Here is a 27,824-nt window from a genome sequence, read left to right on the forward strand (position 1 = left end):
TTTATGAGGTTTCAGTTTTGTATTACTGCAATAGTTTTGGTACATTAAAAACAGACATAAAAGACACTTGAACAAAATGTAGAGACATTTGGCTCAGAGGTGTTTGACAACAGTGTGCAATGCCAAGGATGTGGGTTTGGTTCCCACTGGGGACCAGTACAAAAAAATGGATACAATCACTACTGTAAGTCGCTCTAAATAAGAACATGTGATGTCAATATATTAGCTGTGTCTGCATAAAATATTTGTCTCTCTTCAATTTCCTGATATCCATCTTTTGTTTCATATGAATATACAAAAATGTACCTTCGGTGTATGTACCAAAAAGGACGAGGGTACGTGTCAAATGATGATTATCTACAGCAAGTGCACTTCAGGACTTTTCACAGTTAAAAATAATAAAATAATGCTTTGTTTTTTCAATACCAACAGAGTGGTAGAGTAGTAGTTGTCATGGTGACAACTTGGTAGTAGTAGTAGTAGTAGTAGTAGAAGAGTTGCCACTACGATGATTACCTGTGACTTGTGACAGTCTGGTACGATTCAGTACAGTATGGAAGCTCAAGGGTGTAAAAATATGAAAGGGGCTGGGGGGTGTTGTTGATTGTTGATGTGAAAACCAGGTCCTCAAAAAACAAAATTAAGTTTTCTGTTTTCTCCTTGTTTGTGCGTTTACTCAGCTTTCATTTTTCCGACCTCCTCAGGCATGTCTTGGGGCACGGCCGCTGGCTCGGGGTCATCCAAAAAGGCTTGTTTTCTCTCCCTCTCCTTCACCAGCTGAACACCACAGTAGGTCACAAACAGTACAGACAGGGTGGACAGAGGGAAACCTGGAAGACAGAGACAAGAAGTGAGAAGTAGACTAGAGAAAGATGTGAAATATAAGATGGAGAAAATATACTTTTGAACAACTGCCGTTTTCAATGTAAACTAGATGGGTCAAGAACAGCTTCCAAGGAATGAGGACATCTTTATCAGACTGGTCAAGAACAGTTTCCAAGGAAGGAGGACATCTTTATCAGACTGGTCAAGAACAGTTTCCAAGGAAGGAGGACATCTTTATCAGACTGGTCAAGAACAGTTTCCAAGGAAGGAGGACATCTTTATCAGACTGGTCAAGAACAGTTTCCAAGGAAGGAGGACATCTTTATCAGACTGGTCAAGAACAGCTTCCAAGGAAGGAGGACATCTTTATCAGACTGGTCAAGAACACCTCAGACAAACAAACCGTTATTCTCTGTGGCATTTTTTCTATGTAACTACATACAATATTTACTTTTGGCCTGTAATGTAATTATGGAATATACTTTTTTCCCCATGACTTTTGAGCATTGTTCTTTGTCTTGTCCACTACAGTAAAGGTCCTTCTTACCTTGGACGATCAGTCTTTTTCCCACCAGCTTAGCAAACTCCAGACTGTTGAGAGCCAGGACGTTGTAGAGGATGATAGTCCAGAAGTTGAGGGCCCCGAAGACGGCTCTGATTCTACGAGACATGGCCTCACCTATGGCATACTGTGGACAGAGGGGACATAGGGACTCAATCAGTCTCCAGACCTTATTTTCTACAGCCACTCCTGCAGATATGAATCTGAAAGGATTGGATTTCAAAGCAATATTTAAATATTGGGAGCCATTATGGTAACATTGGCAGCACACCTGATTCAGCTAATCATGATTCCAATGAGCAGCTGATTCATATCAGTACACAGCTGGGGTACAGTAGCTCCCCCCAGAGGGTACAGTAGCTCCCCCCAGAGGGTACAGTAGCCCCCCTCCCAGAGGGTACAGTAGCCCCCCCCCAGAGGGTACAGTAGCCTCTCCTGCAGACGGTACAGCAGCCCCCAGAGGGTACAGTAGCTCCCCCCAGAGGGTACAGTAGCTCCCCAGTGGTTACAGTAGCCCCCCTCTCAGAGGGTACAGTAGCCCCCAGAGGGTACAGTAGCCTCTCCTGCAGACAGTACAGTAGCTCCCCCAGGACGAGGGTTGGTCTACCATAGAACAGCTCTTTCCCACATAGCATCCATTCATTATTAATAACCATTTTTTTTAACCCTTACTTTACCAGGTAAGTTAACTGAGAACACGTTCTCATTTACAGCATCAACCTGGGGAATAGTTACAGGGGAGAGGAGGGGGGATGAATGAGCCAGTTGGAAGCTGGGGATGATTAGGTGGCCATGATGGTGTGAGGGCCAGATTGGGAATTTAGCCAGGAACACCAGGGTTAACACCCCGACTCTTACGATAAGTGCCATGGAATCTTTGGTGACCACAGAGAGTCAGGACATCCCATCCAAAAGACAGCACCCTACACAGGGCAATGTCCCCAGTTACTGCCCTGGGGCATTTGGATATGTTTTGTTGTTGACCAGATGAAAGAGTGCCTCCTACTGGCCCTCCAACACCACTTCCAGCAGCATCTGGTCTCCCACCCAAGGATCAAACAGGATCAACACTGCTTTGCTTCAGAGGCAAGCCAGCAGTGGGAGGCAAGGATGGTTTGCTGCGGGTGTTAACTTACCTCGATGTTGGAGAAGGGAGGTAAGGAGAAGATCTTGTCCACCCAGAGCTCCAGGTTGAGACCAAAGCAGTTGAAGAACGACCAGATGTAGACCAGCTCACATGGACCCAGCCACAAAGTGGTCACAACGAACGTACAGATGGTCGCCACAAGCTCCTTGAAGATATGTTTGTGGCTTCCTCCAATGTAATCGTACACATACCTGTCAGAGGAGATCGAGATGGAGACACCGTTTGTTAGTACTGAAGGATTCATGGTTTTGTCTCTGGTCATCAAAGGATGTTCCCCAATGATGGGAGTGGGGCCAGAGTGAAACCGTTTAGGGACCACTGATATTGGGGAGTAAATAAACTTTAAAATGAATTCTGGGCATTGAGAGGGTTTTGAAAATGTTTTGCCATCTGTATCGACTATGGGACACTCACTTGCACAGCCAGTCATTGATGCCTCTGTCAAAGTGCCTACAAATTGAAGAGAGGATATTAGTTAGAGAGCATGGACTCTATATTCATTGACCTAAAACTCAATACTCATTGTGATGTCCACGTCCAGTAGTAGGTGTATAATGACATGGCACGGAACACAGCTTCCGACATTCACATGTGTGTTCACATGTGAAGGGTTCTGAGACATGCATTCACGCCATGTAGCAGACACTCTTATCCCTGAGCAATTAAGTTTTAAGTGCTTTGCACAAGGGCACATTCGAGAGATTTTTCACCTATTCGTCTCTCGTATTCGAACCAGCGACCATTCGATTACTGGACCAATGCTCTTATCCACAGGGATTCAGTACATGTGAATCCCCGTGGTGGTTGGACACTTACGTCTCAGCGAACACGTAGAGCATGGTGATACACTTAGGAGGCTGAGGAGGATCCAGATGATCCAGTCTGGCCACAGTGTTGATCACCCCAAACATCACCGCTGCCTTCACCCAGTCATACACCAGGTTAGAGTAGGCCAGGCCAGCTACAGACGAGACAGAGAGACCAGACATACACCAGGTTAGAGTAGGCCAGGCCAGCTACAGACGAGACAAAACAAGTTCCTGTCAGATCATGCATCATTTGAAACGACATGCGATTAACTTTTTTTCCTAACCTTTATTTAACCAGGCAAGTCAGTTAAGGACAAATTCTTATTTTCAATGACGGCCTAGGAACAGTGGGTTAACTGCCTGTTCAGGGGCAGAACGACAGATTTGTACCTTGTCAGCTCGGGGGTTTGAACTTGCAACCTTCCGGTTACTAGTCCAACGCTCTAACCACTAGACTACCCTGCCGCCCCAAATTACAGTTTTGTTACAAATTTTAACGTGTCATTGATAATATGTATACGCTATATAGAGAGAAGATAATACCGTAGCGTAATATCATATTTGTATTACCACAACCACCGACAGCTCTGCAGAGAAATCATGCTAAACTTGATATCTCTGTTAGGTAGTGATATTGGCCTATAAGATGAGGTTGTATTTTTTGTTTTCCTGGTCAGGTGAGGAAATAAACAGGATTCAATCCAGTGGATTTATGCAGGGCGTACACTACACTACTTCGCTACGAATTTGCCATGTTTTTTTCCATCTCAGATTAATTTGAATGATCGAGGTGAAATCCTATTAACTTGGGCTAGGGTCAGTATACGTCGGGACTGGCGTAGTTTGAACAGGTCAAGGACGCAGCGATGATGACTGTTCCGTTCTCCAGACCCCTGTCGGATGACCTTATACATTTCTGACATGTCAGACATTTTTGTCGTACATCTTGTAGTATGAGCAGTGCTACGACGCAATTGGGCAACGGACTACTGCCAATAGCCAATGAGCCCTTAGCATGTGAGACCAAAACAAAGATGGTGAAGAGGAGAGCAACAACAACATGCACCGTGTGGACCGAGGTGATGTAAAACAGATTGGCTGGTCCATATTCTGCGCCTTTTCCATTGGCTGGTCCATATTCTGCACCTCTTCCATTGGCTGGTCCATATTCTGAGCCTCTTCCATTGGCTGGTCCATACTCTGAACATCTTCCATTGGCTGGTCCATATTCTGAACATCTTCCATTGGCTGGTCCATATTCTGCGCCTCTTCCATTGTCTGGTCCGAATTCTGCGCCTTTTCCATTGGCTGGTCCGAATTCTGCGCCTTTTCCATTGGCTGGTCCATATTCTGCGCCTCTTCTATTGTCTGGTCCGAATTCTGCGCCTTTTCCATTGTCTGGTCCATATTCTGCACCTCTTCCATTGGCTGGTCCATATCCTGCACCTCTTCCATCGACTGGTCCATATTCTGAGCCTCTTCCATTGGCTGGTCCATATTCTGCGCCTCTTCCATTGGCTGGTCCATATTCTGCACCTCTTCCATTGGCTGGTCCATATTCTGCGCCTCTTCCATTGGCTGGTCCATATTCTGCACCTCTTCCATTGGCTGGTCCATATTCTGAGCCTCTTCCATTGGCTGGTCCATATTCTGCACCTCTTCCATTGGCTGGTCCACATTCTGCACCTCTTCCATTGGCTGGTCCATATTCTGAGCCTCTTCCATTGACTGGTCCATATTCTGAGCCTCTTCCATTGGCTGGTCCATATTCTGCACCTCTTCCATTGGCTGGTCCATATTCTGCGCCTCTTCCATTGGCTGGTCCATATTCTGAGCCTCTTCCATTGGCTGGTCCATATTCTGAGCCTCTTCCATTGACTGGTCCATATTCTGAGCCTCTTCCATTGGCTGGTCCATATTCTGAGCCTCTTCCATTGGCTGGTCCATATTCTGAGCCTCTTCCATTGGCTGGTCCATATTCTGCACTTCCGTTTCTTTCTTGATGTTTCTCAACACATTAATTGTGCACACTAATAAAGCAGCTCGCTGTTTGCGTTATGTTTGGTTATGTTTGGTTATGTTTGCGTTATGTTTGCGTTATGTTTGATTATGTTTCAGTTATGTTTGCTTTATGGCATTTTTACGAGAACCCGAGAAATGCAGGTCATGATTAACTAGGGAATCATGGTGTAATGTGAGCACCCACATCCTGGGGTTGAGGATGGTTTGAATGAAAGAATTGTGACAAGAAAATCGGGAAATGTGTTATTATTTCGAAGTCGTGTAGTGTATGCCCAGCATTGGGCCGAGATTCAATCCCATCGACAATGTACCATTAAAAAGTCATTTCCGATTGAGAAAACATATGCAGTGTTTACCATGAAGAAAACATATGCAGTGTTTACCATGAAGAAAACATATGCAGTGTTTACCATGAAGAAAACATATGCAGTGTTTACCGTGAAGAAAACATATGCAGTGTTTACCATGAAGAAAACATATGCAGTGTTTACCATGAAGAAAACATATGCAGTGTTTACCATGAAGAAAACATATGCAGTGTTTACCATGAAGAAAACATATGCAGTGTTTACCGTGAAGAAAACATATGCAGTGTTTACCATTGAAGAAAACATATGCAGTGTTTACCATGAAGAAAACATATGCAGTGTTTACCATTGAAGAAAACATATGCAGTGTTTACCATTGAAGAAAACATATGCAGTGTTTACCATTGAAGAAAACATATGCAGTGTTTACCATGAAGAAAACATATGCAGTGTTTACCATTGAAGAAAACATATGCAGTGTTTATCGTGAAGAAAACATATGCAGTGTTTACCATTGAAGAAAACATATGCAGTGTTTACCGTGAAGAAAACATATACAGTGTTTACCATGAAGAAAACATATGCAGTGTTTACCATGAAGAAAACATATGCAGTGTTTACCATTGAAGAAAACATATGCAGTGTTTATCGTGAAGAAAACATATGCAGTGTTTACCATTGAAGAAAACATATGCAGTGTTTACCGTGAAGAAAACATATGCAGTGTTTACCATGAAGAAAACATATGCAGTGTTTACCATGAAGAAAACATATGCAGTGTTTATCATGAAGAAAACATATGCAGTGTTTACCATGAAGAAAACATATGCAGTGTTTACCATGAAGAAAACATAGTGCATGAAGAAAAGTGTTTACCATTGAAGAAAACATATGCAGTGTTTACCATGAAGAAAACATATGCAGTGTTTACCATGAAGAAAACATATGCAGTGTTTACCATGAAGAAAACATATGCAGTGTTTACCATTGAAGAAAACATATGCAGTGTTTACCATGAAGAAAACATATGCAGTGTTTACCATGAAGAAAACATATGCAGTGTTTACCATTGAAGAAAACATATGCAGTGTTTACCATGAAGAAAACATATGCAGTGTTTACCGTGAAGAAAACATATGCAGTGTTTACCATGAAGAAAACATATGCAGTGTTTACCATGAAGAAAACATATGCAGTGTTTACCATGAAGAAAACATATGCAGTGTTTACCATGAAGAAAACATATGCAGTGTTTACCATGAAGAAAACATATGCAGTGTTTACCATGAAGAAAACATATGCAGTGTTTACCATGAAGAAAACATATGCAGTGTTTACCGTGAAGAAAACATATGCAGTGTTTACCATGAAGAAAACATATGCAGTGTTTACCATTGAAGAAAACATATGCAGTGTTTACCATTGAAGAAAACATATGCAGTGTTTACCGTGAAGAAAACATATGCAGTGTTTACCATGAAGAAAACATATGCAGTGTTTACCGTGAAGAAAACATATGCAGTGTTTACCATTGAAGAAAACGTATGCAGTGTTTACCGTGAAGAAAACATATGCAGTGTTTACCATTGAAGAAAACATATGCAGTGTTTACCATTGAAGAAAACATATGCAGTGTTTACCGTGAAGAAAACATATGCAGTGTTTACCGTGAAGAAAACGTATGCAGTGTTTATCGTGAAGAAAACATATGCAGTGTTTACCGTGAAGAAAACATATGCAGTGTTTATCGTGAAGAAAACATATGCAGTGTTTACCATGAAGAAAACATATGCAGTGTTTACCATGAAGAAAACATATGCAGTGTTTACCGTGAAGAAAACGTATGCAGTGTTTACCATGAAGAAAACATATGCAGTGTTTACCATTGAAGAAAACATATGCAGTGTTTACCATTGAAGAAAACATATGCAGTGTTTACCATTGAAGAAAACATATGCAGTGTTTACCGTGAAGAAAACATATGCAGTGTTTACCGTGAAGAAAACATATGCAGTGTTTACCATGAAGAAAACATATGCAGTGTTTACCGTGAAGAAAACATATGCAGTGTTTACCATGAAGAAAACATATGCAGTGTTTACCATGAAGAAAACATATGCAGTGTTTACCATGAAGAAAACATATGCAGTGTTTACCATTGAAGAAAACATATGCAGTGTTTATCATGAAGAAAACATATGCAGTGTTTACCATTGAAGAAAACATATGCAGTGTTTACCGTGAAGAAAACATATGCAGTGTTTACCGTGAAGAAAACATATGCAGTGTTTACCATGAAGAAAACATATGCAGTGTTTACCGTGAAGAAAACATATGCAGTGTTTACCATGAAGAAAACATATGCAGTGTTTACCATGAAGAAAACATATGCAGTGTTTACCATGAAGAAAACATATGCAGTGTTTACCGTGAAGAAAACATATGCAGTGTTTACCGTGAAGAAAACATATGCAGTGTTTACCATTGAAGAAAACATATGCAGTGTTTACCATGAAGAAAACATATGCAGTGTTTACCATTGAAGAAAACATATGCAGTGTTTATCGTGAAGAAAACATATGCAGTGTTTACCATTGAAGAAAACATATGCAGTGTTTACCGTGAAGAAAACATATGCAGTGTTTACCTTGAAGAAAACATATGCAGTGTTTACCGTGAAGAAAACATATGCAGTGTTTACCATGAAGAAAACATATGCAGTGTTTACCATGAAGAAAACATATGCAGTGTTTACCATTGAAGAAAACATATGCAGTGTTTACCTTGAAGAAAACATATGCAGTGTTTATCGTGAAGAAAACATATGCAGTGTTTACCATGAAGAAAACATATGCAGTGTTTACCATGAAGAAAACATATGCAGTGTTTACCATTGAAGAAAACATATGCAGTGTTTATCATGAAGAAAACATATGCAGTGTTTACCATTGAAGAAAACATATGCAGTGTTTATCGTGAAGAAAACATATGCAGTGTTTACCGTGAAGAAAACATATGCAGTGTTTACCATGAAGAAAACATATGCAGTGTTTACCGTGAAGAAAACATATGCAGTGTTTACCGTGAAGAAAACATATGCAGTGTTTACCATGAAGAAAACATATGCAGTGTTTACCATGAAGAAAACATATGCAGTGTTTACCATTGAAGAAAACATATGCAGTGTTTACCGTGAAGAAAACATATGCAGTGTTTACCATGAAGAAAACATATGCAGTGTTTACCATTGAAGAAAACATATGCAGTGTTTACCGTGAAGAAAACATATGCAGTGTTTACCATGAAGAAAACATATGCAGTGTTTACCGTGAAGAAAACATATGCAGTGTTTACCATTGAAGAAAACATATGCAGTGTTTACCGTGAAGAAAACATATGCAGTGTTTACCATGAAGAAAACATATGCAGTGTTTACCATGAAGAAAACATATGCAGTGTTTACCGTGAAGAAAACATATGCAGTGTTTACCATGAAGAAAACATATGCAGTGTTTACCGTGAAGAAAACATATGCAGTGTTTACCATGAAGAAAACATATGCAGTGTTTACCATTGAAGAAAACATATGCAGTGTTTACCGTGAAGAAAACATATGCAGTGTTTACCGTGAAGAAAACATATGCAGTGTTTACCGTGAAGAAAACATATGCAGTGTTTACCATGAAGAAAACATATGCAGTGTTTACCGTGAAGAAAACATATGCAGTGTTTACCATTGAAGAAAACGTATGCAGTGTTTACCGTGAAGAAAACATATGCAGTGTTTATCGTGAAGAAAACATATGCAGTGTTTACCATGAAGAAAACATATGCAGTGTTTACCATGAAGAAAACATATGCAGTGTTTACCTTGAAGAAAACATATGCAGTGTTTATCGTGAAGAAAACATATGCAGTGTTTACCATTGAAGAAAACATATGCAGTGTTTATCGTGAAGAAAACATATGCAGTGTTTACCATGAAGAAAACATATGCAGTGTTTACCATGAAGAAAACATATGCAGTGTTTACCGTGAAGAAAACATATGCAGTGTTTATCGTGAAGAAAACATATGCAGTGTTTACCATGAAGAAAACATATGCAGTGTTTACCATGAAGAAAACATATGCAGTGTTTACCATTGAAGAAAACATATGCAGTGTTTACCGTGAAGAAAACATATGCAGTGTTTACCATGAAGAAAACATATGCAGTGTTTACCATGAAGAAAACATATGCAGTGTTTACCGTGAAGAAAACATATGCAGTGTTTACCATGAAGAAAACATATGCAGTGTTTACCATGAAGAAAACATATGCAGTGTTTACCATTGAAGAAAACATATGCAGTGTTTACCAGTGTTTACCATGAAGAAAACATATGCAGTGTTTACCATGAAGAAAACATATGCAGTGTTTTACCGTGCAGTGAAGAAAACATATGCAGTGTTTACCTGAAGAAAACATATGCAGTGTTTACCATGAAGAAAACATATGCAGTGTTTACCATGAAGAAAACATATGCAGTGTTTACCATTGAAGAAAACATATGCAGTGTTTACCATGAAGAAAACATATGCAGTGTTTACCATGAAGAAAACATATGCAGTGTGAAGAAAACATATGCAGTGTTTACCATTGAAGAAAACATATGCAGTGTTTACCGTGAAGAAAACATATGCAGTGTTTACCGTGAAGAAAACATATGCAGTGTTTACCATTGAAGAAAACATATGCAGTGTTTACCGTGAAGAAAACATATGCAGTGTTTACCATGAAGAAAACATATGCAGTGTTTACCGGGAAGAAAACATATGCAGTGTTTACCGGGAAGAAAACATATGCAGTGTTTACCGTGAATGCGGTCTCTGCGAACACGGGAAACATTGCCCTTAAAAGGTGCATTGTCGACAAAGTGTGATGGGATTGAATCCCGGCCTTGGTGTATTTCAATGCTTGATAAGAAGGGCTATAACCTTTTTTTCATGATTATGTGTTCCTGATCAGGAAAAACTCATTGGCCCACACTGATAAATGATGAACCTTAAAGTTAGCTGAACTGACCCAAGGACCAGTCGGACAGCTGCTTGACCAGCTTCATGTCGTTGGGGATGGTCAGGATGTACAGGTAGTGGAAGAACACGTCCACCACAAAAATGGCTCCCAGGTGCAACAAAGCCCCGGTGGTAATGTTCCACATCTCTCTCTGCTTACGGGTCAGGTTAGGGTTGTTGGCCTGGGGGGGAATCAAAGTTTAAAGATCATGATATGGTAAAAAAAAAAAAAACTGACCAATACATTAGTTCTATAAAACAACAAATATATAGAAAACAAACTAAAGTGGCATCAAATTGATGAACTAAATACTCTAGTGAAATATTACAATGTCAATTTAATTATGACTGCCAGCTTCACCTGCTCAAGGATATAACTCATCTGAACAAGGTACTGATGGAACGTCTGGATGAGTCCAAAAGTAGAAAAATGACTCACCTGAACATGGAACTGATCGAAAGTCTGGATGGGTCCAAAGTAGAAGAATGGAAGGTAGAAGTTGTATTTGAGCAGGTCAGTGAAGGTGTAGTTGCCATCCTTCTTCTCACAGTTCTCCAGAGCAAAGCTCATGCAGCGCATTATGGTGAAACAGGTTCCTCCGTAGAACAGGATGTCTTGCAGGTCGAAGTAGCCCGTCACAAAACCTTGCTGGAGGAGATGTGAACATGATGTTTTATTGATTTATTTTACCTTTATTTAACTAGGCAAGTCAGTTAAGAACAAATTCTTATTTTCAATGACGGCCGAGGAACAGTGGGGTTAACTGCCTGTTAAGATTTGTACCTTGTCAGCTCGGGGATTCGAACTTGCAACCTTTCGGTTACCACTAGGCTACCCTGCCGCCCCAATGTCAGTCATTCCTGAGGAACTTTTGTCAAACAACTGACATCTTCCCAAAATGGATGCCATACTTTGTCAAGACTTCAAACTTCTATTCAAGAACTAATACACCAATGACTATTAAAAAATCCATTCTAGAAAGTTAAGCTACATAAATTAGGAAGTTAGTTCAAAATACTAATGACATTTGGTGCATATTTACTTTGAAATGTGTGTCTAATCGCAGTCAAAAAGGTAGCACTTCCAGGACTGACATTTATTCCCTCAGCCCTGGGAAGAAGGTGAATCTACACTAGCTATGTACCAGGATAGTACTGGACCGTTAAAGTTTAGTTCTGAATACACAGGACATGGTGTTGTGAATCCATCGTACCAATAGTTGAGTGCGAACACTAACCTGACACTTGCTTGACGTTGTTGAGACAAGGACAGGAATAGGGTAGAAATATTTCAAGTGGTCCAATCAACCAATCAGATCTAAGTTTAGCCAACCCACCTGCCAAGTATTAAAAGGTTCCATCTTGAAGGTGGCCAGGCTGGCGAGGCCGGCGACGAAGACGATCCACTTCCTCTTGACCAGAGCCACGCTGTAGAGGATGAAGCAGTGTGAAAGGACCAGAGCCAGGAAGCCCCCGCCCATACTGACCAGCACCGCCAAACCACCGTACAATCCATAGATCAACGACCTGTGCTGTGGAGCAGGAAGAGCCAACATTATTACAAGGTTGTAACACGGTTATTTGAATATATATATATATATATTTTACAATGTTATTGCAAGGTTGTTATAAGGTTACCAAAAGGTTATTACAAAGTTGTTATGTTAATGTTATTACAATGTTGTTATGATCATGTTATTACAAAGTTATTATGATAATATTATTACAATGTTGTAACAATGTTGTGACAATGTTGTGACAATGTTGTAAAAATTGTATGATATGTTATTATTACAACTATATAGCAATGTTATTATAACTTAATTACAAGGTTAAATCAAAGTTATTATAACTTAATTACAAGGTTAATAAAATGTTATTATAACTTAATTACAAGGTTAATAAAATGTTAAATGTTATTATAACTTAATTACAAGGTTAAATCAATGTTATTATAACTTAATTACAAGGTTAAATCAAAGTTATTAGAACTTAATTACAAGGTTAATAAAATGTTATTCTAACTTAATTACAAGGTTAAATCAATGTTATTATAACTTAATTACAAGGTTAAATCAATGTTATTATAACTTAATTACAAGGTTAAATCAATGTTATTATAACTTAATTACAAGGTTAATAAAATGTTATTATAACTTAATTACAAGGTTAAATCAATGTTATTATAACTTAATTACAAGGTTAATAAATAAAATGTTATCAGAACTTAATTACAAGGTTAATAAAATGTTATTATAACTTAATTACAAGGTTAAATCAATGTTATTATAACTTAATTACAAGGTTAATAAAATGTTATTATAACTTAATTACAAGGTTAATAAAATGTTATTATAACTTAATTACAAGGTTAATAAAATGTTATTATAACTTAATTACAAGGTTAATAAAATGTTATTATAACTTAATTACAAGGTTAATAAAATGTTATTATAACTTAATTACAAGGTTAATAAAATGTTATTATAACTTAATTACAAGGTTAATAAAATGTTATTATAACTTAATTACAAGGTTAAGAAAATGTTATTATAACTTAATTACAAAGTTAATAAATAAAATGTTATTTATAACTTAATTACAAGGTTAATAAAATGTTATTATAACTTAATTACAAGGTTAAATCAATGTTATTATAACTTAATTACAAGGTTAATAAATCAATGTTATTATAACTTAATTACAAGGTTAATAAAATGTTATTATAACTTAATTACAAGGTTAAATCAATGTAATTATAACTTAATTACAAGGTTAAATCAATGTTATCAGAAATGTCAATGATTGTAGTGATAAAACGATGCCATTATTACTATGATGTAATATACTCCAGATGACATACGTATCCAACAGATGTATTAGGAACCAAACAGCAGCGATGACGACGTTATAGATGGTTGATTACACTAAAGTGATGACGGTTGGGATGAAATTAAATACCTTTTATATATATATATATATATATATATATATATATATATATATATATTAATTAAGAGTTATCTATTGTTTAATAATGTTACCTTGCAATACCAATCATCCATACCAATCTTCACCGCAAGCGTAAAACAAAACAAAAAGCATGTTTGAAAACATACATGAACATATTTGCCGGGTGTTTACCCCCTTACATTATTGGGAGCATAATCTTTGATCATACATAAATGTGCTATTCCATTAGTCAGCCAACTCGTGCTTTTTACTAGGCAGGATTATACAATAATAACAAAACAAACAAAACAACACTCCAAATTTGTTATGCAAATTAACATTCAGTTACTATAACAACATGTTAATACAATGTTGTTTTTTTATGCGTAATTACAGTGGTACTACACAGGTATACGAGCAACTAGAGGCGTCAGGACCGCTAGGTAAAAATCTTGTCGTTCTGCCTCTGAGCAAAGCAGTTAACCCCCAACAACTGGCGTGCATGTCGATTAAGGCAGCGGGGTTGAGTACGGAAGACACATTTCAGTTGAATGCATTCAGTCGTACATCTGACTAGGTATCCCCCCTTTCCCTTATTGTAAATTGTTACACAAACCTAAAAAGCTACATTTAGGCTTTATCCCTCACTGGGATCCTAATCTCTCTATAGTGCACTACTATATTGCCCAGAGCCCTATAAGGGTGCCTTTTGAGACCTACATTTTGAGTGTGGCAAGTCATTGTAACTGTGAATACACACCCTGGGAGATATCAGGGAGCAGACTTTGGCAAAGATCACATGACCGGCGAGGGCGAATAGGATGTGATTGCGGAATGTTGTGAACCACATCACCCATTCAAAATCAGCAACGTCCTATAACACATGAAAAAAACAAATAGTTGAAAAAACAAAAATATATCAATTCACACATCAATTTCAACAAATAAAATAAAAAGTGTGTAAAATGTATTAGTGAGGCAACACAGTCTCACGAGGAACAGAGAGATAAATCAATTCCAATTAGTTAGAACAGATTAAGCTTCGTACTGGACTAAATTGCATGCTCAATGGAAAATCTCACTTTTCAGTCCAGGACTAGGTTTAATCGGTTTCAGTGTATGGGATGGCTTGTACATTACATACTGGGAATGAACCACTGACCATTTTCCTTCCAAAGTAATGCCATCCTGGTTTCACACTCTTCTTGAACACTTTTCTGTTCACGTTGTCTGAAAATCAAAACAGGAAAGGGAATTACTGTACACTGACGACTGATGGACAAACCATTTAAAACAACCAATGTGAGAGTTTTGTTGGATCCTGTCAGAGATGAGGGGAACTCAGACAGGCTCTGTTGGATTCCATTAGAGATGAGGGGAACTCAGACAGGCTCTGTTGAATCCTGTCAGAGATGAGGGGAACTCAGACAGGCTCTGTTGGATTCCATTAGAGATGAGGGGAACTCAGACAGGCTCTGTTGAATTCTGTCAGAGATGAGGGGAACTCAGACAGGCTCTGGTGGATTCCATTAGAGATGAGGGGAACTCAGACAGGCTCTGGTGGATTTTGTCAGAGATGAGGGGAACTCAGACAGGCTCTGTTGGATTCCATTAGAGATGAGGGGAACTCAGACAGGCTCTGTTGGATTCTGTCAGAGATGAGGGGAACTCAGACAGGCTCTGTTGGATTCTGTCAGAGATGAGGGGAACTCAGACAGGCTCTGTTGGATTCTGTCAGAGATGAGGGGAACTCAGACAGGCTCTGGTGGATTCCATTAGAGATGAGGGGAACTCAGACAGGCTCTGTTGGATTCTGTCAGAGATGAGGGGAACTCAGACAGGCTCTGTTGAATCCTGTCAGAGATGAGGGGAACTCAGACAGGCTCTGGCGGATTCTGTCAGAGATGAGGGGAACTCAGACAGGCTCTGGTGGATTCTGTCAGAGATGAGGGGAACTCAGACAGGCTCTGTTGAATCCTGTCAGAGATGAGGGGAACTCAGACAGGCTCTGGTGGATTCTGTCAGAGATGAGGGGAACTCAGACAGGCTCTGTTGAATCCTGTCAGAGATGAGGGGAACTCAGACAGGATCTGTTGGATTCCATTAGAGATGAGGGGAACTCAGACAGGCTCTGTTGGATTCTGTCAGAGATGAGGGGAACTCAGACAGGCTCTGTTGAATCCTGTCAGAGATGAGGGGAACTCAGACAGGCTCTGGTGGATTCTGTCAGAGATGAGGGGAACTCAGACAGGCTCTGGTGGATTCTGTCAGAGATGAGGGGAACTCAGACAGTCTCTGTTGAATTCTGTCAGAGATGAGGGGAACTCAGACAGGCTCTTTAGGAGTGGTTACATTGGACTAGCGTGAACTGAGATCTCCAGAATCATGTCTACTGTGTGATTTATCTGTTGTTAATGTGTTTTAGAGTGTTTGTATCATATCCTAGCCGGACGAATCAAACTGAGTTCTTCTGCTGCTCTCGTTCTAATGTTCGTGGGCATGGTGTGGCATTTGGCCAGACTAAGGAGTCTGGGTAGCCAGGCTAAGGAGTCTGGGTAGCCAGGCAAACCGCATCCATCTTCTGTCTGATACAATCTTTTTTTAACCTTTGAACTTGTGTAATTGGAAGAAGAAGGGGAAAAAAAGACAGTTACGTGTTGATATTTCCATTGAGTGTGTTATTTTGGTAAGAGCAGCAGCATGCCCTCGGGTAGCCTTTTTCTGGTCTCAGGTTCAGGAATGGCTGAAAATGCACAGCATGGATCTAAAATTGACCCTAGAAATAGGTCTGTTAGGAGCTCTGGAGAGACCGGGTCAGTCAATTACTAATATACTAATACTCTTAATAAAAGTATTTATCTTCAACACGCAATCTGTAGATTCTATTTGATAAGATATATTGAAATTGTACATTAAACATCACAGCATAGTTGAAAGATATGTGTTGCGTAGAAACACGAAGTGGGTGGCCAGCAGAGATAGATGGGATGGGCTGAGGGAAGCTGAGGGTTGGTATGTAGAATTGGAGACGAGTGGGAGTGGAGTTGCTGTGTGAGAGAGAGAATGATGGGATGGGCTGAGGGAAGCTGAGGGTTGGTATGTAGAATTGGAGACGAGTGGGAGTGGAGTTGCTGTGTGAGAGAGAGAATGATGGGATGGGCTGAGGGAAGCTGAGGGTTGGGATGTGGAGTTGGAGACAAGTGGGAGTGGAGTTGCTGTGTGAGAGAGAGAGAATGATGGGATTGGCTGAGGGAAGCTGAGGGTTGGGATGGGCTGAGGGAAGCTGAGGGTTGGGATGGGATGGGCTGGGCTGAGGGAAGCTGAGGGTTGGGATGGGCTGAGCTGAGCTGAGGGAAGCTGAGGGTTGGGATGGGCTGAGCTGAGCTGAGGGAAGCTGAGGGTTGGGATGGGATGGGCTGAGGGTGGCCAGCAGAGATAGATGGGATGGGCTGAGGGAAGCTGAGGGTTGGGATGGGCTGAGGGAAGCTGAGGGTTGGGATGGGATGGGCTGAGGGAAGCTGAGGGTTGGGATGGGATGGGCTGAGGGAAGCTGAGGGTTGGGATGGGATGGGCTGAGGGAAGCTGAGGGTGGGATGGGATGGGCTGAGGGAAGCTGAGGGTTGGGATGGGATGGGCTGAGGGAAGCTGAGGGTTGGGATGGGATGGGCTGAGGGAAGCTGAGGGTTGGGATGGGATGGGCTGAGGGAAGCTGAGGGGTTGGGATGGGCTGAGGAAGCTGAGGGTTGGGATGGGATGGGCTGAGGGAAGCTGAGGGTGGGATGGGATGGGCTGAGGGAAGCTGAGGGTTGGGATGGGATGGGCTGAGGGAAGCTGAGGGTTGGGATGGGCTGAGGGAAGCTGAGGGTTGGGATGGGCTGAGGGAAGCTGAGGGTTGGGATGTGGAGTTGGAGACAAGTGGGAGTGGAGTTGCTGTGTGAGAGAGAGAATGATGCTCTAAAGATAAAGGGGGGAAAAAGTCCAAATAAAACATAATAAAAGTACATTTGAACGACACCAAGTGGCCGTGTTTTTACAACTAATGGCAGTTTGCCTGAGGCTGATGCCGTGCAGGTGTTTGTACACATGTATATACACACACTCTCATTCAAATAAACACATACAAGAACACACACATACATGTAATAGTGCCAGACCTGCACACAAATATATACAGAAGGCATTGCTGTTATGATTTCAGTTGTCCTTGATGTCCTTTGTTTAAAATGTATTTATTAATATTATTATTATTTTTCCTTTGTTTTAAATGTATTTATTATTATTATTTTTTTAAAAATCATTGTTGTTTGCTGTTTTCTTCTGTCTTCACCTTTTTTTCTCTTTAGTTCTCTTGGTTGTTGGTGCATTGGGGGGGTTCTTGCGGGTGGGGAATGGAATTAATTGTATTTTTTATTATTTTTATTCCGGGGGGACCGTGGGAGGCGTCTCGAATGGTTGAGGGACAGATATTGGGGAACTGTGGGGGGATCTTGGAGGGTTCGGGTTTCACAAGATTGCGGGTTTCACAAGGTAGTAGTAGACACCCTCACACATAAGGACGGCTCTGTTGCAGGAAGACTGATACATGTTTGATAGTAGTAGTAGACACCCTCACACATAAGGATGGCTCTGTTGCAGGAAGACTGATACATGTTTGATAGTAGTAGTAGACACCCTCACACATAAGGATGGCTCTGTTGCAGGACGACTGATACATGTTTGATAGTAGTAGTAGACACCCTCACACATAAGGATGGCTCTGTTGCAGGAAGACTGATACATGTTTGATAGTAGTAGTAGACACCCTCACACATAAGGATGGCTCTGTTGCAGGACGACTGATACATGTTTGATAGTAGTAGTAGACACCCTCACACATAAGGATGGCTCTGTTGCAGGAAGACTGATACATGTTTGATAGTAGTAGTAGACACCCTCACACATAAGGATGGCTCTGTTGCAGGACGACTGATACATGTTTGATAGTAGTAGTAGACACCCTCACACATAAGGATGGCTCTGTTGCAGGACGACTGATACATGTTTGATAGTGGTAGTAGTAGACACCCTCACACATAAGGATGGCTCTGCTGCAGGAAGACTGATACATGTTTGATAGTGTCTTGATGCTGTAGTGTTTGATAGTGTCTTGATGCTGTAGTGTTTGTCCTTCATGTTCTAATACTTTAATGTTACCCCTTCCTTGTGTTTTTTGTAATAAATAATAATTTTTTAAAAATGTAAACTTCCGACTTCAACTGCATGTTACAACACTTTGGTTATACTAATAAATATGTTTAAATGGGGGAAATGTTGAAAAAAGAGAGCCGCAGCATATTGAGCAAAGCCCCCATCAGCATTGCATAACCGACTTAGTTATCACAAAGCCCTTCATATTTTCCACAATAATAATCATATCCTCAAAGCCGTCCTCATTTTTGAGGAGATTATGTTCCAGCGTGTATCATGGCCCTCGATGATTGAACTGAAATATTCCACGCAACAGGAGACTAGGAAAAGAACAGCACTTTCCGAGGTGGAGACAGAAATACTCTTGACAAGGAGCACGAGAGCTGTGTTTCTCAGGTCCAAGGCATGAAAAGACAACCTTGCTGCCGGGGATCCTGGTACATCTGAAAGTCAGGGCCTTATGGCAGATAGAGGGAGAAAAATAAAGCACTCTCTAAAGTTCAACCATAAATACTGAAAATGAGCACTATAACCAGCAGTTCACATGTTCCTACAACAACCTATAATACAACCTACTGTACAACCTATAATACAACCTACTGTACAACCTACTGTACAACCTACTGTACAACCTATAATACAACCTACTGTACAACCTACTGTACAACCTATAATACAACCTACTGTACAACCTACTAATACAACCTACTGTACAACCTATAATACAACCTACTGTACAACCTATAATACAACCTACTGTACAACCTATAATACAACCTACTGTACAACCTATAATACAACCTACTGTACAACCTATAATACAACCTACTGTACAACCTATAATACAACCTACTGTACAACCTATACAACCTATAATACAACCTACTGTACAACCTACTGTACAACCTATAATACAACCTACTGTACAACCTATAATACAACCTACTGTACAACCTACTGTACAACCTACTGTACAACCTATAATACAACCTACTGTACAACCTATAATACAACCTACTGTACAACCTATAATACAACCTACTGTACAACCTATAATACAACCTACTGTACAACCTACTGTACAACCTATAATACAACCTACTGTACAACCTATAATACAACCTACTGTACAACCTATAATACAACCTACTGTACAACCTATAATACAACCTACTGTACAACCTACTGTACAACCTACTGTACAACCTATAATACAACCTACTGTACAACCTACTGTACAACCTATAATACAACCTACTGTACAACCTACTGTACAACCTATAATACAACCTACTGTACAACCTACTGTACAACCTATAATACAACCTACTGTACAACCTACTGTACAACCTACTGTACAACCTATAATACAACCTACTGTATAACCTATAATACAACCTACTAATACAACCTACTGTACAACCTATAATACAACCTACTGTACAACCTACTGTACAACCTATAATACAACCTACTGTACAACCTATAATACAACCTATAATACAACCTACTGTACAACCTACTGTACAACCTATACAACCTACTGTACAACCTACTGTACAACCTACTGTACAACCTATAATACAACCTACTGTACAACCTACTGTACAACCTATAATACAACCTACTGTACAACCTACTGTACAACCTACTGTACAACCTATAATACAACCTACTGTACAACCTATAATACAACCTACTGTACAACCTATAATACAACCTACTGTACAACCTATAATACAACCTATAATACAACCTACTGTACAACCTATAATACAACCTACTGTACAACCTACTGTACAACCTACTGTACAACCTATAATACAACCTACTGTACAACCTATAATACAACCTATAATACAACCTACTGTATAACCTATAATACAACCTACTGTACAACCTATAATACAACCTACTGTACAACCTATAATACAACCTACTGTACAACCTATAATACAACCTACTGTACAACCTACTGTACAACCTACTGTACAACCTACTGTATAACCTATAATACAACCTACTGTATAACCTATAATACAACCTACTGTACAACCTATAATACAACCTACTAATACAACCTACTGTACAACCTACTGTACAACCTATAATACAACCTACTGTACAACCTATAATACAACCTATAATACAACCTACTGTACAACCTACTGTACAACCTACTGTACAACCTATAATACAACCTACTGTACAACCTACTGTACAACCTACTGTACAACCTATAATACAACCTACTGTACAACCTACTGTACAACCTACTGTATAACCTATAATACAACCTACTGTATAACCTATAATACAACCTACTGTATAACCTATAATACAACCTACTGTACAACCTATAATACAACCTACAGTACAACCTACTGTACAACCTATAATACAACCTACCTAATACAACCTACTGTACAACCTACAACCTGTACAACCTACTGTATAACCTATAATACAACCTACTGTACAACCTATAATACAACCTATAATACAACCTACTGTACAACCTATAATACAACCTACTGTATAACCTACTGTACAACCTATAATACAACCTCTGTATAACATAATACAACCTATGTACAACCTACTGTACAACCTATAATACAACCTACTGTACTGTACTCTACTGTACTATACTACTACAACCTACTGTAACCTATAATCTACTGTACAACCTACTGTACTGTACAACTGTACTCTACTGTACAACCTATATATAACCTACAACCTCTGTACAACCTACTGTACAACCTACTAACCTATAATACAACCTACTGTACAACCTACTCAACCTACTGTACAACCTATATACAACCTCTACCTACTGCAGTACTCTACCTACTGTACTGTATAACCTATAATACAACCTACTGTACTCTACTGTACTCTACTCTACAGTACTCTACTCTACTGTACTCTACCGTACTGTACTTTACTCTGCTGTACTGTACTCTACTGTACTGTACTCTACTGTACTCTACCATACTCTACCGTACTCTACTGTACTCTACTGTACTCTACTCTACTTTACTCTACCGTACTCTACTGTACTGTGCTGTACTGTACTCCACTGTACTCTACCGTACTCTAATGTACTTTACTCTACCGTACTCTACTGTACTGTGCTGTACTGTACTCCACTGTACTCTACCGTACTCTAATGTACTGTACTCTACTGTACTCTACTGTACTCTGCAGAACTGTACTCTACTGTACTCTGCAGTACTCTACTGTACTGTACTCTACTGTACTCTACTCTGCAGTACTCTACTGTACTGTACTCTGCAGTACTCTACTGTACTTTAAACCACAACAGACAGTGAGAGGAAAGCAAGTCAACATCATCCCCATAATTCAGAAAGTCTTTATTGTCCCATTGCCGGGTAGTGGTGGTTGCAGCAGCATACTGTACATCTGAGCTTTTTATTCCATAACCCAGTCATTGTTTACAAGGCTGAAGAAATCCCTCTATTACAATGTAGACGGCAGTTAGGCTGAGCAGAATCCTAGAGGACAAAGCTCCACTACTTCAGTTTGACACGGTCCGACTGCAGTGCACACACAGACTGCAGCATGCGTAATTCCCTCCCTGCTCATGCATCCATCCATCCATCCACAGAGGTTACATAATCTGCCCCGTCACTTTATTTAAATCAATTCACAAAGATAATGCCTGACTATACTGCAGCATTATACCGTGCAGCTCTTCTGCGGGACATCGATAACATCTCTGAATAGCTCTCGTCAGCAAACTGAACAAGGAATACACACACTGGCTGGTAACACTTCATAATGACTTTCATTAAAAAGCCTTTGACACATACTTTTATAAATATTGTATATACATGTTTACAAGTTATTACAAATATAATACAATGGCAGACGATGGCATTTCTGGTTGTGTTTGACTCCCCGACACGTTCTGTCATTTAGACACCAAGAATATCCTCTAATAAGTAGGACAATTATAGCTGCTAATTAGGCCTATTATAGTAACCTGACACTCATAATACACAGATGAAGCTAATGAGAAGGCCTTTTAAGGCCTCTTCATTTCAATCACATACTGTAGAAGGAAACAGGTCAAGCAACGTGACGTGAGAGGTTTAAATATCACGCTTAACTGACGATAATGTACAAGGAGGAAAATCTATACGAGAGACAACAACAACAAGTTCTGCAGAGTCAGTTTTCAATCAGCGTGTAGGCAGGTTCATGTGAAAATAGTGACCTCCTTTGATGAAAGAATACAGGTTGGTTATGAAGACAAGAGTGTATAGGACATGATGTGGATAGCTATTAGATTCAGATATGTCAAATCAATGACACAGTTACATCATAGGCACGTCCCAAATGGCAAACTATTCCTAAATGAATTAAGTGTCCCAGTGCACTAAATAGAGACTAGGGTGTAATTTGGGACGTGTCCAATAACAACTCATGGTCCTCTACTCACCAGCGGATGCGTCCCAGATCCAGGTACCAGCCCATAGCAGAGACAGGTAGAGCACCGCTGCGTACAGGTACAGCTCCAGCTTAGGAAGGGCTGCCTTGAGCCTCATGGTGGATCTCTGGCACTAAACACACACAGGGGACCTGAGGGTAAGGGAAAGGGGGATATTAGAACAGGCTAAAATGATAGTAGGCATTATATCTATATATACACAGAGAGAGAAAGAGAGAGAAAGAGAGAAAGAGAGAGAGAGAGAGAGAGAGAGAGAGAGAGAGAGAGAGAGAGAGAGAGAGAGAGAGAGAGAGAGAGAGAGAGAGAGAGAGGGAGAGAGAGAGAGAGAGAGAGAGAGAGAGGGAGAGGAGAGAGAGAGAGAGAGGAGAGAGAGAGAGAGAGAGAGAGAGAGAGAGAGAGAGAGAGAGAGAGAGAGAGAGAGAGAGAGAGAGAGAGAGAGAGAAAGGGGAGAGGGAGAGAGAGACAGAGAGAGAGAGGAGAGAGAGAGAGAGAGAGAGAGAGAGAGAGAGAGAGAGAGAGAGAGAGAGAGAGAGAGAGAGAGAGGGGAGAGGGAGAGAAAGAGAGAGAGGAGAGAGAGACAGAGAGGGAGAGGGAGAGAAAGAGAGAGAGGAGAGAGATACACAGAGAGAGAAGAGAGAGAGAGAGAGAGAGAGAGAGAGAGAGAGAGAGAGAGAGAGAGAGAGAGAGAGAGGGGGGAGAGAGAGAAACACAGAGACAGAGAGAGAGACAGAACCACTTTGGAATGACATTACAATACTGACCTGCTGTGGAGAAGAATTCACCTCAAGGAGATGTTGACTATTCTCGGTAATAGCAGTCAGTAGTGGTTCAAAACAACAATAAAAAAACACCCCATATTGAGTCTTGTTCATGAACATAATGTACTTTGCAAGCTTCTGTAGCACAGTCACAAAAAAATGCACACATTGCATAATAACTGTTAAACCATATCAACCATTGCAGCCATCCTGTGTGAAAGCCACAAAGTACTCAGTTCAAATGGTGAAAATAGGAGATCTTTTTCATTTTTTTTTTATGTGATATTGAACAAGCACAAAAAAAAATGTGAATGTAATTCCATTACTTCAGCATAAAGCAGTGTTTAGGTGCAATAGGTTAAAAGTATGATGACAGGGGAAAAACAACCATTGACACCTATAGGACTAAGCCTTGTATAACAATATGATTCTGCTGTTATTGTAGCCTACAGTCCCTTCAGAAGCTATACCTTGTGAAGACTTACAGAAAACGTTTGACCTCTGTCGTTGCCAACAAAGGGTATATAACAAAGTATTGAGATAAACTTTTGTTATTGACCAAATACTTATTTTCCACCATAATTTGCAAATAAATTCATTAAAAATCCTACAATGTGATTTCCTGGATTTTTTTCTCATTTTGTCTGTCATAGTTCAAGTGTACCTATGATGAAAATTACAGGCCTCTCTCATATTTTTAATTGGTGGTACTAAATTTTTTGCCCCACTGTATTTTCAAGTAGTTTTAACATCTATGTGCGTAACTTGGCCACTCAGGAACATTCACTGGCTTCTTGGCAACTCCAGTGCAATTTTGCCAGTGTAGATGTGTCCAGTGTTGTGTTTTAGGTTATTGTCCTGCTGAAAGGGGAATTCATCTCCCAGTGTAGATGTGTCCTTGTGTTTTAGGTTATTGTCCTGCTGAAAGGGGAATTCATCTCCCAGTGTAGATTTTGCCTTGTGTTTTAGGTTATTGTCCTGCTGAAAGAGGAATTCATTTCCCAGTGTCTGGTGGAAAGCAAACTGAACCAGGTTTTCCTCTAGGATTTTGCTTAGCTCCAATAGGTTTCTTTTTTATCCTGAAAAAGTCCCCAGTCCTTAAAGATTACAAGCATACCCATAACATGATGCAGCCACCAGTATGCTTGGAAATATGGAGAGTGGTACTCAGTAATGTGTTGTACTGGATTTGTCCTGAAAAAAACACTTTGTATTCAGGACAAAAGCTTTGCGACATTTTTTGAAGTATTACTTTAGTGCCTGGTTGCAAACAGGATGCATGTTTTGGAAATATTTACATTTAAGTCATTTATTCTCCAGAGCGACTTACAAATATATGTATTCTGTACAGGCTTCCTTCTTTTCACTCTGTCAATTAGGTTGTTATTGTGGAGTAACTACAATGTTGTTGATCCATCCTCAGTTTTCTCCCAACACAGCCATTCAACTCTGTACAGTAGCTGTTTTAAAGTCACCATTGGCCTTTTGGTGAAATCTCTGAGTGGTTTCCTTCCTCTCCGGCAACTGAGTTAGAAAGGACGCCTGTATCTTTGTAATGACTGGGTGTATTGATACACCATCCAAAGTGTGATTAAAATCTTGCTCAAATGGATATTCAATGTCTGCCTTTTTTTTTTAAACCAATCTACCAATAGATTGCGAGGCGTTCTTTGCGAGGCATTGTAAAACCTCCCTGGTCTTTGTGGTTGAATCTGTGTTTGAAATTCACTGCTCGACTGAGGGACTTTACAGATACAGTAAAATCTCAATTTTATCCATTTTAAATTCCGGCTGTAACACAACAAAATGTGGAAAAAAATCAAGGGTACTATCTGAAACGTATTCTGTTTCTGTAATGCCATTATGCCATGGGGCAATGTGCCCATCACATTGCATTCAACCATCTAAAAATACAGCCAAATTCCAACGGAAAAACAATGTCTGATTTTTTACTTGTTGCAGTTGCAGTTTTACAAAAAGTTTTGTAGGGCAGAGATTTTTGCCATTTTAAAGCTAAATTCCTGCAAATCTACACATTTTGCCAAGTCATTTAAGAACAAATTCTTATTTTCAATAACTGCCTGTTCATTTGGTGCAGAAGAAGCAGGGGCCAAATGACAGACCTTGTCAGCGCAGGGGTTTGAACTTGGAACCTTACAGTTACTAGTCCAATGCTCTAACCACTCGGCTACCCTGCCGCCCCCACATATGCCATATTAATGATCTGAATGAGAGTGACTAACAAAATGTATGTGGGCCTATTCATTCACGTTTTGATAACTGTCGAGGCTCATTTACCAATCTAAAAATAGCTAGCTGACATGGCTAATTGAGTGACTGTCAGTGACCGACAAAACAAGAGAAAAAATGCTGATGCATAACCAAATGTCGAACTTGCACCCTGTGTATTTTACTATTGTAACTTTTAACAGTAAGTCGAGACCCTGACTGTGTTCCACATTTTTTAAATAAAATTTAGTGGGATCGAGGCCCCCTAGTGGCCGGGGGGCTAATTGACAACCTATGTCGCTTATGCCCTGAGCTGACCCTGATTGCAATAAAAGATATCGTGTACAGTTTGAAAAGTCCTCCCTTATCAACCTCAACTGTAGGTCTACACTGTTTCAAACGCTGTTTCTAATCTCAAAACAACGATAATGGTAACAGTAGTAATGTGAGACCATTTTAACAACATAACATTGAGAGTTGGATCTCTAGAAATGCTGGTCATATAAAGAACACTAAACATTCTTAACAAAAAAAAAAACGTTTTAAAAGTACATTTTCCTGTTAAGCTTCGGGGGGACAAGTCAGTGACAGCGGCAGAGACAGCGTGTTCTAAATTTGACTGTAACGCCTCACAAACTGCCCTGCTCAGAGATCCCCAGAATCAGCACTGTCAGCTGAGCAATCCTACCTCCTCTCCTATTTTAGCCATAGCAGTTGAGCTCTCTCGCTCTCTCCGCCACCGTTCAGCAGCTGCAATGCTATGTGATATCTGCAGTGAGACGCATCGGGGAATCACACCACCGTGTATATTAGCATCGCATAAAATGACCAAGAAAGGTGCACTGGAATACACAACTAGCTATAGGCCTGGACTGTGTTCATATTATGACTATAGTTGGAAGAATAACGTACCTGCGTTGGCATATAGAAACAGGAGTATATGGCCACACTGCACCAAGTTGAGAGAGTTAGATGGAGTTGGAATAACAAACCCAATTGCCAAGATCGTTTTAATGCCAAAGAAGAACTCCAGCGTCCGCTTGAGTGTGTTGCATACAAATTGAACGCTATTTAGCGGTAGGTCTACTGTTCTAAAACCGCATACGCTGCCAGCATGCAATACATTGTTGCAGTAAAATTCTACCGTATTTCAATGCGATTATGTCACAGTCATCCGATAGCGCACCTGTTCTATACTGACCTTTCTATCCGTTCTCAGCTACAGGACAGGTTACAAGGTGTATTGCTGTCCCTCTCCCCAAAATGTAAAAAAAAAAAAAAGAAGTAAAAGGGGTTTGGGTTTGTAAGGCGTTTTGTTTTTCTAATTCATTCGTCCCTGCTTTTGGTAACGCCGGTGCCTTACCCCCTGTGATAGCCAGGCGCAGCAGTTGAGGATGTTGCGAACTAGGGTGGGGGTGGGGGTGTGGGTGTGGGTGCCACTCTGCGGGATATATTTATCTTTTTCAGAACTGCGCCGCAGTGAGAGGTG

General features: G+C 40.1%; 2 protein-coding genes across 7 annotated transcripts; both read right to left on the minus strand.

Moving 5' to 3' along the window:
• On the minus strand, positions 1-27,763 carry hhatla (hedgehog acyltransferase like, a). Of its 5 annotated transcripts, XM_052475998.1 has the most exons (14): positions 27,537-27,763; positions 24,110-24,146; positions 23,340-23,479; positions 14,844-14,911; positions 14,442-14,555; positions 13,774-13,800; positions 12,067-12,261; positions 11,169-11,378; positions 10,740-10,911; positions 3,351-3,495; positions 2,949-2,984; positions 2,524-2,725; positions 1,373-1,514; positions 1-830 (listed from the first exon to the last, which is right to left on the minus strand). In XM_052475998.1, exons 3-14 carry the CDS (start codon positions 23,443-23,445, stop codon positions 673-675), a joined length of 1,575 nt encoding a protein of 524 aa, XP_052331958.1. In that variant the 5' UTR covers positions 23,446-23,479; positions 24,110-24,146; positions 27,537-27,763; the 3' UTR covers positions 1-672. The 5 variants fall into 5 exon arrangements, with proteins under 5 accessions (XP_052331958.1, XP_052331960.1, XP_052331957.1 ...); XM_052476000.1 differs by lacking the exon at positions 24,110-24,146 and having other exon boundaries at positions 27,522-27,763; XM_052475997.1 differs by lacking the exon at positions 24,110-24,146 and having other exon boundaries at positions 27,537-27,762.
• LOC127910903 (leucine-rich repeat and coiled-coil domain-containing protein PF3D7_0703800-like) lies at positions 3,557-6,501 on the minus strand. Of its 2 annotated transcripts, none has more exons than XM_052476003.1 (2): positions 5,030-6,501; positions 3,557-4,939 (listed from the first exon to the last, which is right to left on the minus strand). In XM_052476003.1, the coding sequence occupies exons 1-2, from the start codon at positions 5,318-5,320 to the stop codon at positions 4,307-4,309; spliced, it is 924 nt and encodes a 307-aa protein (XP_052331963.1). In that variant the 5' UTR covers positions 5,321-6,501; the 3' UTR covers positions 3,557-4,306. The 2 variants fall into 2 exon arrangements, with proteins under 2 accessions (XP_052331963.1, XP_052331962.1); XM_052476002.1 differs by having other exon boundaries at positions 3,557-4,819; positions 4,880-6,501.
• Positions 27,764-27,824: the final 61 nt, after the last annotated feature.

This window comes from Oncorhynchus keta, chromosome 23, assembly GCF_023373465.1.
Source record: "Oncorhynchus keta strain PuntledgeMale-10-30-2019 chromosome 23, Oket_V2, whole genome shotgun sequence".
Classification (NCBI taxonomy): domain Eukaryota; kingdom Metazoa; phylum Chordata; class Actinopteri; order Salmoniformes; family Salmonidae; genus Oncorhynchus; species Oncorhynchus keta.